Source organism: Gopherus evgoodei, chromosome 2 (assembly GCF_007399415.2).
Source record: "Gopherus evgoodei ecotype Sinaloan lineage chromosome 2, rGopEvg1_v1.p, whole genome shotgun sequence".
Classification (NCBI taxonomy): Eukaryota; Metazoa; Chordata; order Testudines; family Testudinidae; genus Gopherus; species Gopherus evgoodei.
Window position 1 is genome coordinate 239,755,936 of NC_044323.1, and position 16,535 is coordinate 239,772,470.

At 41.1% G+C, this 16,535-nt stretch overlaps 1 protein-coding gene across 1 annotated transcript in view; it reads right to left on the reverse strand.

Moving 5' to 3' along the window:
* STAU2 (staufen double-stranded RNA binding protein 2) overlaps positions 1-16,535 on the reverse strand; it is a 220,933-nt gene that overhangs the window by 111,231 nt on the left and 93,167 nt on the right. Inside the window, 1 exon segment of the mRNA XM_030553274.1 lies at positions 13,081-13,141. Within this exon segment, the coding sequence (XP_030409134.1) occupies positions 13,081-13,141 (61 nt within the window).

The following is a 16,535-nucleotide window of genomic DNA, read 5'->3' on the forward strand; positions in this document are numbered from 1 at the left end:
GTAAATCCAATTTCACTAAATGCATTTGAGAAATAATGGTGATTAATTCAATAATATAAGTGAAAGAACACACTGGTACAGAAATACTATTATGAAAAAGGATCTATTTTGGAAAAAACAGCACAATGCTAACTTTTTTACAAAATATTTTAAACTAAATCAAGTACTGCAGATGTCTATTCCATTGATGTAATATTACTTAAAACAAACATTTCACATGCTTTCTCAGCCTTTTCAATGTTTTTACATGATCCGCCCAAATATCTAACTGCTGTCTGGAACAATAGTTTGGAATTTTTCCAGACTACCAAAGTTTCTAAATGTTAAAATAACTAATATATGGCATATGATGAATAAAAACGATATTCAGCATGATATATCAAATGCTCTTATAAACCACCTATATTGTTATAAAGGAGATAGTAAATTAATAACAGTAATAGTACTTTTCACTTACATAACACCTTCCAGCTGAGGAACTCAAAGTGCTTTATAAGTTATAATTAATTAAGTCATATGAAACACCTAAGAGGTAGATATTATTGCCATCACTGACTATTTTTAAAAAACAAATGATGTAGTATTTTGGACATTATATTAAGACACTTGAAAACTGGGATTTAAACTTTAAAATTTAAGTTTAATGAGACTAATTAAAACTTGCTTTTAAACACCTGCTGATGAAGCACGGAAAACTTTAAAAAATCTCTTTTGGAACATCTGTGCTAAGAAATATAGTTTCTTAAGTTTTATTGCCTATTTTTAAAATAATACTAAGGATCCTTCTATAAAATTCTTCTGTGCCTGCTGCTTATTCCTAATCTGAATGTATAACCTTCTGTCTGAATATCACAATTTAGTTGCTGTGGAAATTATATTACAGGATGACAATTATGATATCAAGTGAGGAATGAACTATAGAAGCCTAAGAACTCTTCAGAAACAAATATCAGAAACTGCTTTCATATGTATACTTTTGTTAATAAAATTTGGGAGACTAGGCATACAAACAAATGAGATATCTATTGGCGTATCTCTAGATAGGAGTTGTCCACACAGTATGAGTGGATCTTTGCTCACTTAAAGTTCTTATAATCTTATTATTCCTCTGCAAAATCTAGATTTTTATGTGACTATCAAGAAAAAATTATCATATGCTAAATTCAATACAAATCTCGTATTACAGAATCATATGTAACTGTAAATCATAAAGGTTACAGCAAAGATGCAGAGTAATATATGACAATTATTAGGAGTCTCAGGAACTATATTTCACCATATATATCAACAGTGGTGCACCTTCTGCTGCATATAACATGGAGGTGCATTCATGAAAGACCTATAAATAATTTCCATGCACAAGCATATTATTTACACCCGTGGGCAATCATGTAAGGAAAATATGCAGACTAGCTATGCAGCATAATCACTAACACTTGAAAAACAATTTAAATCCATTCTTTAATGGTAATTGTTAGCAGTTGCTTAAAACTGTAATCTCTAAAAAGACTTCTAATCCTACAATCAAATACAGGTGTGTACGATCTTTTGTCTACATCTGACAATCACATACTAGAAAACTGTAAAGTGGTATGGAGGAATACTATATAAATGGCTAGATTAAGGCAATGTAGGGGCCTGGTTAACATCTCTACCTGGGTAGTCCCCATTCTTACCTCTGTGCTGTGCTCCCATCCCTGCCTGGAGTAGCAGTGGCAGAGCCACCAGTGCAAGAGGCATCTTTACTTTTACCCACCATTCCTCTTTGGACAGGTTGGGGACTCCCTCCTCCCTGGCCCATCCTACTTTGTCTTCACACTGTGTGGGATTCCCTCCCAGAGGAGAATTCAGCCTTCACCTATCAGAGCAAAGGATTCTGTGTGTGAGGGCCCTTGCCAACTTCACTCTCGCAGAGCCATCGTGACAACAAGCCTCCCACAGACACAGCCGCTGCTGCAGCGGTATTGACAGGGCCCCCTGGCAGCCAGTTCCTGAGCTAACAATGCAATAAAATGAATAGGGCACTTAACCATCTTAAAGCCATCACAGACAGGGCTGTCTGCAGATTCAGGAAAACGTCTCTTCATCAGTTACAGTGGGTCATGCTATCAAGCTTCTCTTCACAACCACGAGGTCTAGGAACATATTTTTGAACATGAAACCTGATGTTGCCATGTGACTTCCAGGAGATATTCTCTAGACATGGGACTGTGTCTCAATCCAGCTCTGAACAAACCAGACCTAATTCTTTCTTTCTCTCTCGTTCAGTACTGTCAGAATACTCCTTTTCCCCCACAGTTTTCAGTCTTTTCTTGTTTCAGTGACTCGGAGTCATAGCTTTTCCCTGAACAAGGGGTATATTACTGTTCTACTGCACCTGAAGCACACCAGAAAGCAGATTGTGACTCGGAGACTCACAATTTGTCAGTGCTGAGGAGAAAGCTACAATAGTTGGTGTGTTGGGAGTGGCCAAGGCTTCGCCCACTTCCTCCCTCACCCCCAGAACACTTCAGTGGAACATGCCTTGCTCCCTTCACTGCAATCTGTACAGCCAGTAGAAGTGTGTGCCTTACTCCTGTGGGCTGCCATGCCTACAGGACCATGATTTAGCCCTACATGCAATCTGCTTATCTTATAAAATAAACTGATCATTTGAAATTAACAATCTTCTTTCAGTCAAAGATAGGTTATGTGAGGTATGATCAGTACTTGGGAACTCAGTAAAATCAGCCAGCAATAACCACTAAACAGTTTATTTTTAAGACCAAGATTCTGCCACACTTACTCATGCTGAGGAATACCTTATTTCTTGATTAGTCCCACTAAAATCAACAGGACTAACTGCAAAGTAAGGTATTTTGCAATGTGAGTGAGGGTATCAGCATCTGGCATTAAATTACTTCATCATGAAGCAATTCACAGTAGACCAGATCCTGTAAGGTGCTGATCACTGCAGATTCACAGGAATTTCCACAGGAGCTGCAGCTGCTCAACATCTCTTAGCATCTGGCCCATCATAAATCCAATTCCACCAAAAAGCCTTGGAGAAATTCTAAAAATAAGGGTGGCTATTTTAGTAACGAGAATGAGTAATTTAAGTATTACCATTAAAATGGTAAAAGCCTGACAATTTCTATATTAGAAATAGCTTTTAAGTGTCACTACTTTAGAAAACATTAGTAAAACAATGGAATAGGTAAACACTATGGCCATTATGTACTCAGCAACAGTCTACGTATCACCTTGGACTTCGGAAGCAGGAATACTGGCCTAGACACCAGCATTATTTACCTAACGCATCTGTCTGAGGCAGCTTACAGGCAACTAATCACTAATATACAGGCACCAAAAATAATACTTTGCACTTACATAGTGCCATCCATTAAAAGATTTTAGTTACGTGAGGTTAAACAAAGTGATGTTATGTAGCGCCTGCCCCTATTAAAAAAACAGCTTGTTTAACTTTACAACAACCATGTTAAAATATGAGTATATTATTTGCTTCTTTACGACTGAATAAGAGAAGAAAAAAATTGTTTTGGTTTTTTTTGTTTGTTTGTTTTTTTTACATTATTAACATCAGGTCTGGAGTTCCCTGATTTTGCTGGAAGATTCTCTGCACAACTGGAGAACTACTAGAATTATGACACCACAAGAGACAAGGCTGAAACCTGAGCAGTGGAGAAGGGGATAATTTTCAGTCAGACGTTTTAAAATTCTGTTTATGTTGTTTTTGTTTTTATTATTTAACTCAAACTCTTGAAGCACACTTGAGAGAAAAGCTCTTTGTGAAAGTTTCAACACCTTCCCCTCTCCATTTGGGGAATGAGAACTCATGAAAAACAAGTCTTGGTATTTTTAATATAAAGAGCAAACAGAAAAAAACAACACAGGGAATTTCTACAGAATATCTAATTAAACACTCTAGTGGACATGGATTCAGGACACACAGCATTTTCAGAGGCAATGACTTGTGCATTTGAGGGTCTGCATAGTAGTTCAGTGTACCAATAGAACTTAAGAATGATCAAGGCTAGCATGTGAGTTTTGAAGGGAGATAACATAAGGCAGAGGACAGGAAAGAGCTGTTATTAACAAAAGTAGATGGGTCAACAAATTAGGGAGTGATACCAAATCAGAATAGAGAGCTGACAGTTCAGATGCTTGGAAGAGCAATAAGACAGTGATTTCTGAGGGGTGAAGCAATGAGTCAGTGCTTCAGTGTAACCAAAGAGTGGCCTGCATAGGCAAGATCATTCATTACCAGAGTAGAAAAGAGGAGAGTGGGAGTTGTGATGATGAAATAAAGGGCATGACCTACATGTGAGAGAGTCTAGCAGATGAGGATGGAGAGATAGGTGGAGTTAAGACAAAAGCTCAGTAAAGTTATGAGTGAGGATGAAATCAGAGGAGAAATCAGTGGGGGAGAGGAAGTTCTGGGAAGCGAGGTGTCTGAAGTAAGGAAAGAGCTTGGAGGAGAGAATGGAGAACTTGAATAAAGCCTTGGTTAAGATAGCAATACTGCCTCAGCAAAAATGATCCAATTTCTCAAGGAGATGATTATGTTGGGCTGATGAGATAGCTTCACCAGATGTGAAGAGGACCAGATCTCAGTCAAGAGATGTTGAGAGCAACACAATTACAAGGTCACTTGTGGCCACTGTTAATCACAAATGCATATAGAGCTTTCTGTTGGAAATGCTCTCTTATATCTGAACTGATCCTTTATATACACCAACCGCGCACAAATGTATTTTCCAAGGGTATGAAGTCTAATGACCTTTAACAAACTCCCATTCTGCAACTACCCAGGAAAAATAATATGGTCCTCCTCCCCTGCTTTCTCCATAACCCTCTTGGCTTCCATTTGCTGAATAATGTCAGTTTTTCTTAAATGTTCTTCCATCTCCTGTTTGAAATTGTTAGCACTTACTGTTCAGGCTGAATGATTATTTTACCCAGACTGCTAAATGCAATTAGATCTCTCCAACAACACAAACCTCATAAGTAACTAATAACAATACCAACCCTGATGCCACATTCCCAAAATCCAATCCCTGGGTGAGACCGTATCAGAACAGAATTACATGAATACCTCCTGCTTCCCAATCTGATTTTCCTGGGGACTTCAGTGACCAAGGGAAGATAGTATCCTAGCTCTCTTCCACAGGCTATCAAGGGAGCCTCTTGTCTCAAAATTAGTGTGACTTCTGTATGAACCGAATTGTCACCTGAGCACTTGATGGCATACCAAACTACTGCAAGAGACTCCAGTTCCTGTCTACAGGCTCAGCTGGTGGGACTGACACCTTGGAGTGTTCAGTAATGTTATAATGCTCATCTGGCAGCACCTGTGCTACAAAAGCAGCTGGAGAGTCCTTGCTCTTTGAGCTGTGCCACCTCAAATGCTTTCTGCAGTGTAATCAACTCATTTTATTGTGTCTTTGACTCAGAATGACCATGGAATAGTAGTGTAGAATCTGAGGTAAATGTATAGTTAAAAGAGTTATTAAATTATCAATCTACCACGTGGCAGAGTAGATTGATATAAGATCTACTTATATTTTACTTAACCAAAAGTCCAAGAAACAGCAATAGCTATTAATACAAAAATATCATCCACTGTAAATTATGCACTTGAGGTACACAGAAAACGATACAGAATATTGAAAATAAAAAATATAATGCTACCAGATCTGAATTTAACAAATCTGAAATAGAAAATAGACACTTTATCCAATAAACTGTGAATAGACTTCGGTTATCATCATCCATGGAAATGTACAGGTGTTAAGTTAGCCACAAAAGAGCTCCATTAACATTCCCTGGATGAAAAAAAAACCATGGGGAATTACAAGAAAGAATGAAAATACTGCTAGACAGTATACCTCTACCCCGCTATAACGCAACCCGATATAACATGGGTTTGCGTATAGCGTGGTATTAGCGGGGCTCCGGCAGCACTTTAAAGGGTCTAGGGCTCTGGCTGCTGCGGGGAGCCCTGGGCCCTTTAAATCCCGCTGGAGCCCTTCCGCCTCTACCCCGATATAAGCAGGGTCTGGGGCTCCCTGCAGTGGCTGGAGCCTGGAGCTCTTTAAATCACTGCCGGAGTCCTGCTGCCCTTACCCTGATATAACAGGGTTTCAGCTATAACGCACTAGGGATTTTTGGTCCTCCCACCTCTGACCACTTTATAGTGGGGTAGTGGTATATATGGTGTTTCTTCTTTGAAGCCAAGATCTATAAGCACACAAAATTTCATGAAAATCAGTCTTAATTTATTGTGCTATGCTTTTACAAAAAATGTCAAGATGAAGTAAAAGAACAAATACTTTCCCTATAATTCAGCTATACATTTTCTATCAATAGGGATTATTTCTATGTGATATTAGGGATTATGTGTAAGCAAAAACACAAAAGATACTTAATAATGTGAAGGCAATTGCCAATGTTCCCAATCCTATTCTGTGCAATATAGATGGAAATAGTGCTGTTCCTTTTAACCTTGGATTTAAGACACTACCCTGACTCACTCACTCTATTTTTCTCTTGGCTTATTTTTTACTCAGAAGAATTGCATTAGATCAAATATCTTTGTTCCTTTGGAGATCATCTGCTCCTGCTGCTTGTTCACCACCTGAAATCATAATCAGCTGTTTGTGACACCATAATTAGTTACTGAGAAGATGATTACTCTGTCACAAACAGATGATTATGATTTCAGATGGTGAACAAACAGCAGGAGCAGATGTAATTCCAAGGAACAAAGATCCTGATTTCATGCAAGAGTCCTTAGTAATAAAAGATTAAGGAAGAAAAACAACAGTAAATATTTTACACATAGGTGGAACTGTTTATAAACATAATGTTTTCCATGAGGTAGTTGTGGTTCTTCAATTTTCATTTGGACAAAACCCATAAACTGGAGAAGAGGCTTCTGTTTAGCCTCTTTGAAAAAGTGGAACACCTTTCCTAGGGGAAAATGGTTTGTACCTTTTTTTGCTTCTTTATGATGTATAAAGAATGACTGATAGTGCTATCAGTTAGGAGGAAGTAGGATTGAGAAGTTTGCCACAAAGATGGTTGTTGGAGTATTTAATATCTGGGAAGAGGGAAAGGGGTAACTGGTCAGCTTCTGGGTACGAGTCCCGGGGGATGCAGAAGGTGCAGTAAGTGGGTATGTTATAGGAAATAGAGAAGAGAGTATTTTCCAGTGACAACCCACACAAGATATAGATGGAAAGCAATAAAATCTGTTGCTCTCTTGTAAACAATTTACTATTGTTTCTTTAACAAAACAGGTAACTTCACTTTGCTATTCTAGTTTTAGTCTATATGGTTTCAAAAGAAAACGTTGCACATCGAGCAGACAAAGAAAGAGAAGGAACACTAGCATGCAAAAGGAAGCTAAAACATAATCCACCAAAGATTCTGCATTTTCGCCAACTAGGGCCCAAGCTTAGCTGGAAGAGTAGCTGCTCACCCGTTAGAGAATTGCTATGAAGATGAATGAGGGCAGCAAGAAGGTACACAAACATCTCAGGGCCAACTTTAGACTCTTACAGTGCCCAGACATATTAGTTTTTATGCTATCTATGTCATATGACAGTGATATCGAGTTCCATTTTTCTGCAATGTTTTGATGTTGTGTGATGCTTTAACTTCATTACAAATACAACTGGGGGGGCCACCCTGGCCAATATACTGGTGTTCTCTCTATCCTCACTCCATTAAAATGAGGATTTGGGAATGAGGAAAATGCTCCCCTTGTTCTCTTTAACCCATCCTATATTAAAACTATTATTTTACCACCACCATATATTAAAAAAAAAAATGGTGCTGATATTGCAAAAAAGAGATTACGTACTAGTTACTGTTCTTCAAGAATCGCCTCTGTACATTGACACTCGTAGGGAGATGGCATTGAGCTGTGGAACTGTTAATGGCACATGCCATTGACTTAAAAAGCTGAGTCTGTTGGGGGGAGTGAACTCACAGGACTGGCCTCATCACTTACTCTACATAAAGGGTGTACACTTCAACTACCTGAGATCCTTCTCCTTAACTGCAGTGTCCTGATTTTATACAGAATTCCAAGGTAAAGGGGAAGGTGTGTAATGGGAATAGACAAAGGCCCTCAAAGCTCAAAGAAGACTGTGCTTTAAAATTTGCCTCTGTGCAACACGAAAGTGGTTGTAAATGGGTTCTTCCTGACATCTCTTCCCATATGGTACAAATAACCATTGAAATGACTTGGTCTTTTCCAGGTAAAAACAGAATTCCTTGCTTCTAGTGTATAGAAATCAGTTTCTCTTGGGTAAGAATAATGCTCTAAGGAAGAACACAGGTAGGGAATATATTGAGATAGTGGAAATCTGAGATCATCTTAGTCATGAAGCTGGGATGGGGTGACCTATGGCCCTTATGGTATAAAATGGAGTATAGTATAAGATGGAGGGACCATCACAGCACTATGCTCATTCACCTTTATAGCAGATGCAATTGCTCTCAAGAAGGATGTTTTGATTGCTAGATAGTTAAGAGAGGCTTGAGCAAGAAGCTCATAAAAGGGGGGTCCATCCGCTTCAGTAGGACACGATTGAGGTCCCACAAAGTAGAGAGCGTCCCAAGGGAGGAAAAACACATTTATCATGCTCTTAGGGTATGTTTACACTGCAGCTGGGACAAAAACTCTTGCCAGGCTAGCTTCACTCAAGCTAGTGTGCTAAAAATAGCAGTGTGGATGCTATGGCTCTAGCCACGCAAGCTCAGACTCAGGGGATTAGGTGGACTTGAGAGCCAAATTGCTGTCCAAGCCACAACATCCACACCACATTTTTGAGTGTGCTAGCTCAGGTGTAGCTAGTGTGAGGTGGTCTACCCCAGCTGGGAGGCTTTCTCCTAGTTGCAGCATAGATACACCCTTACAGAATCTGGAGACTGTAGTGTTAGAAGATGGGTTTGTCCTTAACATAAATCTGATGAGCAGATACTTCTGCCATATGGATTTTAGAGACAATATAGCTAAGCCTTGAAACTTAAAGAAGGTACTCTGACACTGCAGGGCCCCAGCTCAAGATGGGGGAAATCCTTTACTAGTGAAGTATAGTATATCATATATAGTAAACCATTTCCAGGTTGGTTTATAGCATTTCAGGATGGAGTCTTTACTGGATGGCAAGAAAAAGACTTGAACCCTCTGAAAGGAGAAAAATTAGTCAGCAGGTTATCCTCCATGCTGCAAGGTGGAATGCCCTCTTGGTTGCAATGCAGAATCCTTTCTTGCTGTTGAGACAGGAGGTCTGGAGATAGAGGTAGCCTAATGGTTTTCTGGCCAGCTGCAGAAGATCTGGATACCAGTGCTTTAATGATGATGACCGCTGGTGGTGAGGAGGATGATAATGACTAATACTTCAGGTTTTTTCAAAAGGTATGGTGTGAGTAATGCAAATATTATGCATTCTGTATTTTCTCTCTCTCCTTTACTGACTGCAATATGTGCATTGTTTGATTGGTTACAAAATTAATTATTGTAGAAAGAGCACTATCTAATCCCCGTTGTGCACCATGGGGTCCCCCTTCTCTTGCTAAGCTCTCTAATGTAGTCGATCTAGGGGGATGAACTGTTATAGATTAAAGTAGGTAAAAACCCTCACCTTGGGGTAAGTAATTGTTTCAGAAAACCTAAAACTATAGACCATGCACAGTCAACGTTTTCTTGTCTTCACAGATACAGGCCAGGAATGCATTCCTCCTTGCTTGTTGATATAGTACACGGACACGGTATTAAGTGTAAGCACCTATACTACATGATGCTGCAAGGACAAACAAAATCTGAGCTATCTGAGCTCCAGTCCAGCAGCAACACATCAGAAGACACAGAATCCGGACCTCACAAGTGTTCAGAAAGCAAGGAATTTGGAGATCTTGGCAATGCACACACTAGCCCTGACTAGAGGCAACAGTGGTAATAGTGATTATAGGGACGGTAGGGTAAAAGGGTACCTCAGAGAACATTGTCTCTGTTCTCCTACCAGCAAAGCTGTGGGAGCACTCAAGGAGTCAGTCTCCTTAGAAGGCTGCGTACATTTGGCATGTGCCTCTCAAATGTTGTGATATAGGTCGAAAAGGCCATTAGGTCTAATAGTTTTAGGCAAAATTGTTTGGTCTGTACCAGTTTTCCCTGAGAGTTGCCAAGAAGTCTCATATCTCATAAAACCTCTCCTCTGGGAGCAAGGCTATGTTCTGAGTGGAGTCCAGAACCGCTGTGATGATCCCTTGTATAGGTTGATGTATGAATTTTTCCCCGTTGATTAAAAATCTCAGTAATTGTAAGTGGCTGTACATCTATTGGATCATTGAGAACAGGGTTTGCTGACAGTGGTCATTAGGAGCCATTCATCCAAGTGAGAGTGGACAGAGTGCAGAAAACACCGGCTATGAATGTCGGTCCCTGGTATAATTGCTGGGCAAGAAGCATACCTCTCAATGAAACTCTAGTATTCAATATAGCACCGGTGAGGGACAGAGGCTTTCTGGAACAGGGAAAGGGCTATTTTCACTACCTATAACACTATAAATTAACTGTTTACAATGAACTCTGAAGTAGGGTCAAAGGGATGGCTAGTCTGCAGGTCATGAAGGTGAGTTCTGGTCACTCTCTGTGATGGTGGAAGAGGGGTGCATGGGGGACGTACTCCCTTATATAGACTAGGACAACAATGTCACTCTTGTAGGAGGTCTCTTGTGCACCACCCCCAATAAACACTGCTTTTTGAGGTAGTTCCACTGTTCAATGCGAAGGGCACCAGAGCCTCTTGTAGAACAAATATTAAAACAATTATTCAAGTTCTCCTATGCAGCCAGATTCAAAACATCCCTTTATTTCCCTGCCTAACTTAAACAAGACTCTGTCTTTCTCTCTGTGTCTCTATGCACTCCTAGTGTGCTCATCTGTGCAGTATCTCAACAAAACGCAAGGCCCTATGGGTCTAGAACTGCTACCAGTCAACTGACATCTCCAGGATGCCACCCAGCAGCAGCTGTAACCAATTTGTGCTCCATTTCCCATGACCCACTGTGGACACAGACCCCAGGTTTAAATATGCCAGTGGGAGAGCTCTCTTGCGCCAGCATAGAGCAGCAACACAGGAGACCTTACAGCAGCGCATCTGCAGTGGTACAGCTGTGCCATTGTAAGGTCTGTAATGTAGACATAGCTTAACATGGGGTAAGATCCTAATGAGGACAAGGCAGTCTGTAGTTTTCACATGTGCTAACAGGGTGGTCTGCCCCTTTAACAGCCAGGAGCCTGGGGGCAGTCAGCCCTGTTCAATGATCAGACCCAGCTGGGCGGAAGCAAGTGATTATACAAGTCAGCAAGTAGTTCAGTTGAGGAGGAGCTGCAGGTGGGAGATGGGCTCCTGTAGTATGCTCTGAAGCATTAGTATTGAAGGGAAGCGTGAGTCCTCCATTCAGCACTGAGAGAGACAAGAGGAACGGCCACTGGGTGTTGTGGCTAATCGTGGGCAAAGGAAGTGCTTTTTGTTTTGATGTTTTGCCTAAGTTTTATGTTGCACAATAAAACTGTGTCCTGAAAGAGACTTGGGCATGGCACAGTGTCTTTCGTGGGCTGGGGAAACAGGCCTGCAGGCTACACAGATAAATGCTGGAAGCAACCTAGAGTTAACCTCAATCTGCTACTGTGAAAATTACAACTACTATGGCCTTGTCTACACTACCAAGTTCTGTTGCCAAAAACTGCCTTTTGGTGACAAAACAGGAAGAGTGTACACCTTACAATGTGAATTTTGTCATGAAAAATGCCCAGTCTTGGTGACAAAAACACTACCACCCTATGAGAGACTTTTGTCTTTTCCTCTCCCTTCATTGAAGACAAAGAGCCAGTGTAGACACTGCTGATTGTTTTGTCGACAGAACTGGCTTACACCAGTATCCCACAATGTCTGCCCTGATTGCTCTGCTCAGTGTTTTGATCTCTGTTGCCCTGAGGCATGTGCCCCTCCCCTTTCAAAGCTCCGGGAAGTATCTGTATGTTGCTCCGTTTGAGGAATAAACAAAGAGCAAATCACTGGAATGCTCCTGTTCTGCCCTGCACTAGGAACACAGCAGGAGGCAGACTGATGTTTGGGGGGGGGGGGGAAGCCTGCTGTACTGCTTTGCCATTCCTTAGCACAGAGAGCTCACAGAGCTACTCATGATGCTGCTCTCGGCAGCTGATGGGGCTGTGGGAGAACTCGCACAGCGATCAGCTCTTTTTTCCCACAACACTGCACTGTGGGATACATACCCACGGTGCATTGCTCACCCTGTCGATGATGGTGTCCCCAATGTGGACATGATCTGTCGAGAAAGGGAGCAAGTGTGAACACCCTTTGACGACTTTTGTTTTGTCGACTTTTGGGTGTCGACTTAAGTTTCATCAACAAAACATGGTAGTGTAGACAAGCCCTTTGTCTTCACTAGGGTTCTATGTCGTGTTAATTACCATGTATGAGCTAACCTGAGTTCAGAAAAAACTCTCTCTCTTGTGAAGACAATGCCTAACTATATAATTAATGCATTTCAAAATAAGCATGAAAATCCACTCCGTTTTTAAGCAAAGAATATGCCATTTTACTCTTGCTATAGTATAGCACAGGGGTTTTCAAACTGGGGGCTGGGACCCTTCAGGGGGGTCACAAAATTATAATATGGGGGGTCGGAAGCTGGCAATTTCCACCCCAAACCCCGCTTTGCCTTCAGCATTTATAATGGCGTTAAATATATTAAAAAAGTGTTTTTAATTTACAAGGGGGGGGGTCACACTCAGATTTGCTATTTGAAAGGAGTCACCAGTAAAAAAAAGTTTGAGATCCACTGGTATAGAACACTACCATGTCTATACTCGTAAGACAGATACACCACAGAAAACTTTTCAGACAATTTCTGATAAAAGAGACTAACTAAAATGTCCATAATGACTAGATAATTCATTTTAGTTGTTTCAAATAATCAAATACCTAATGGGAAGGTGCCTAAAAGTTAAATCTGAATGAATATAAAAGAGGTAATACTCACTGTTACTCGTTGGCTCAGGAAACCCAACATTTTGGCCATTCCAGCCTTTGTTTTCCCCTGGCTGGCACAGTTTAAAAAAAAGGAAGGAAAGAAAAAGAAGTAAGTCCAGCACAAATATATTTTTATAGACAGTATTTAAGAGTTTTTATGAAGAAACATTTCCATTTTAAAAGAGCAGCTGTTTGAATTGACCAAAGTCAAACACAAACATGGAGAGGTCCTCGACAAATCTGCCCACACAGCTCTGCTTGAGCACCTTCATTTTCACTTGAAACAAGTTCTTCCAGTACTAAACCTCCCCATGAACAAACATTACCAGCTACAGGCCAAAAGATCAACAATAAAGATGTGAGCATCATTTCACCAGCGACTTGGCTCAGATTAGCAAACATGTTTAACTTTTGATTATTCATTGCTGTTGTAGCGAGGGTCCCAGGATATTAGAGAGAGAAGGGACCATTCACAGTGAGGTGGCTCATTAACACTCCTTCAGTCATAGGAAAAAAAGGAGGGTTAGTGGGTTACAGACTCTTGTAATAAGCCATAAATCCAGAGTCTTTATTAAGATCATGATTTTTTGTGTCTAGCCCAGTTAAGAATTTAAGCTCCCAAACTCCTCTTTTCCAAGTGTTCTGGAGGTTTCCTTTGAGAATGAGGACTCAGAGATCAGATGAAGAGTGAAAAGTGTTCACTCACAGGTGATATGGTGTGTTTGTCTTTTGTCGTTTTCCTGGGTGAGTTCATCTACAAATGTAGTGATTGTCTGGTGTCACCCACATGGTTGTTATTGGGGCATTTAGTGCACTGGATGAGGTACACCCCCTGTTGTGATAGGTATGTGTTGTGGTGGGTTATTGATCGCTGTAGCAGTGGAGATATGTCTCTAAGTTTTGCATCTGTCATTCTGGTGGGGTCTGGTGCCACTCTGAGTTGGTGTGTCCTGGTCTGCGGGGAGCTTGCTTCTGATGAACTTAGAGAGGTTGGGAGGTTGTTTGAAGACCAGAAGTGGGAGTGCAGGAAAGATTTTATTCCGGATGAGATTATCATCAAGTATGGGTTGTAGTTGTTTGTTGATACCCCATATAGTTTCCTTAAAATGTGTGCTAACTACTTACGCTAAACTATTTGATCTTGTATTTAGCTGGACACTCTTAGTACCTTTAGCAGACCTGAAGGAGAACTCTGCGTAGCTTGAAAACTTGTCTCTCTCACTAACAGAAATTGGTCCAATAAAAGATATTAGCTCACCTACCTTCTCTCTCTAACGTTTGATTAGTCAGATTTAAAACAAAATGCCATGAGACACAATCCTTCCACAAGTTCCCCAGGGCCAGTGGAGTGCCTAAATGGCACCATCTAGCCTTCAACTTAAGAACTCACATGCTGGAATAGGCCAATGTAACCCAATATCTAGCCAGCAGTCAAAATCAGATTTTGTGGAGGAAGCTGTAAAACTGTCAAAAGACAACTACTGTAATTTTATAATATTACGCCAGATCGGGATTAATTTACTCCAATTTCCATTATAAGTTGCTAGTGTCAGTAGATAGCTATTTTGAGGAGGCCAGAGGGTCTAACACTGGGTATTTAACAACTCACTCCTATTTTGAAAATATGAATAAACACATAACTTCAAAGATAAGGCATTCTTAAGGCTCTCACAATTGTAACGTTCCAGATTTCTATGTGAACATGGAGGCACAAGTCTCAGCTTACCAACAACCTGTGTTCCATCTCACAATCAGCTCAAAGACTGATAGTCTGGCTTTCCTCAATGTGTGGATCAAATGGATCTCTTAAATTTCCATATGGCTTCATATGGGCACAGTGGCCCCCACAGCAGTACCGCCTTTGGGCCATGACTAGGTCATGTAGTTTGTCTCTGGGAGGCAGGGATGGCAGTAAACCGAAATGGCCAAAAGGCAGGGTAATATATTTTCCCAAAAGGCTGAGATTTATGACAATGGCAGAGTCCTATCCTGAGGATTTTAGCTTATCTGGGTCTCCCTGCCTCCCCTGCAGCATTCGCAGAACCCTCTTTGCCCAACAGTGTTATCACTGTCTGGCCTCCATCTCCTCCTACCTGCTCTCTCTCTCTCTTCATGTTCTGTTAGGTCCCTGAAGGGGGAGTTACTGTAGCTTAGGGTAGCACTAACTTATAATGCAGACTACATCGTAAGTTCTGCTTTCCTGAGAGGGGAACATGCCATGCAGAGCAGCTGTTCTGATTATTCTTCCCCAGTCACACCTCTTCAGCTATGGGGTACCAAGCTCCAGCATAGAAACTATTAATGAAGTCAGGCAGATACACAATGGGAAGGAAGGATGCGAGCGCAGAGCTGTCTTTCCTTCAGACTAGTCATCTCCTTCCACACTTGAATGCCACAGGATTTCTATGGTTTGGGTTTCAATTCACATCATGCAGCAAAGAGTAACATACACACATTGAAAAGAAGGCAACAGATAGCTGTTTAAATTAATAGGCCATCTGACATCTGTAGGTAGCTTTGTGTTCAGTATTCTATGTTACAACAGAATGGGGTTGCTATGAATCTGGATCATAACCACAAAATGGAAAATAGAGATGCTAACATTTCCAGCTCCCCTTTCACTCTTCTCTTTACTGTTTATTAACTTCACTATGATAGGGAGTTTAACAAGAATTCCATGCATCAGTAAGTCATCTTCAGTGCAGCTGTCTCACATTAATGTCACCTACAGTGAACGGACCTCTCTGGAAGCAATGAAGCGGCAGAAATGAAAGTTGGTTAAAATTAAAATATTGCAACTCCCTGATCCCATCCCCAGAGTCAAATTCTGGTTTTCTCTGTGTGAGATGGGATTGGTGAGATGAGTACAGGGCAGGGAATCTCTTTCTTTTTTAGCACTCTGCCTAAGGGCCAGCTACACTACAGATCCAGTGTTCTCTTGAGCATTGAGTTGGGAGAGGCCAGCTAATACAACCAGCAGGGCTCCATGGCCTGAAGTTAGCATGGCCAGTGGGTTGGAGATGTGACGAAGGCCACATCTCCTCCCTGGCTCCTGCTTGTGTCATCCCTGCCTCCCAGAGACAAACTACATGACCTAGTCATGGCCCACATGAGGCATTGCTGTGCAGGTCACTGTGCCCATGTAAAGCTACGTGGACATTTAAGAGACTCATTTGATCCACACTGAGGAAAGCCAGACTATCAGTCCTGGAAGCAATATACCGTACCCTTGCAAAGCGGCAGTGATGGCTGCTTCAGATTGTTGTGCTGGAGTGCTCTCCTGAGCCATTCTGCCTGTGTCTACTCTGCACAAGCAATCCACTCTGCTTCCTTCCCAAAAATGCAGATCATGTGTCTCCTCAATAAAAATGCTGCAAGCACCATCTCCTCCCTATGGCTGAATCTGCACTTGAAAAATTGGGATCCATAATTCCCCAGCAGCATAACCCCATTGGTGTTGGTAGA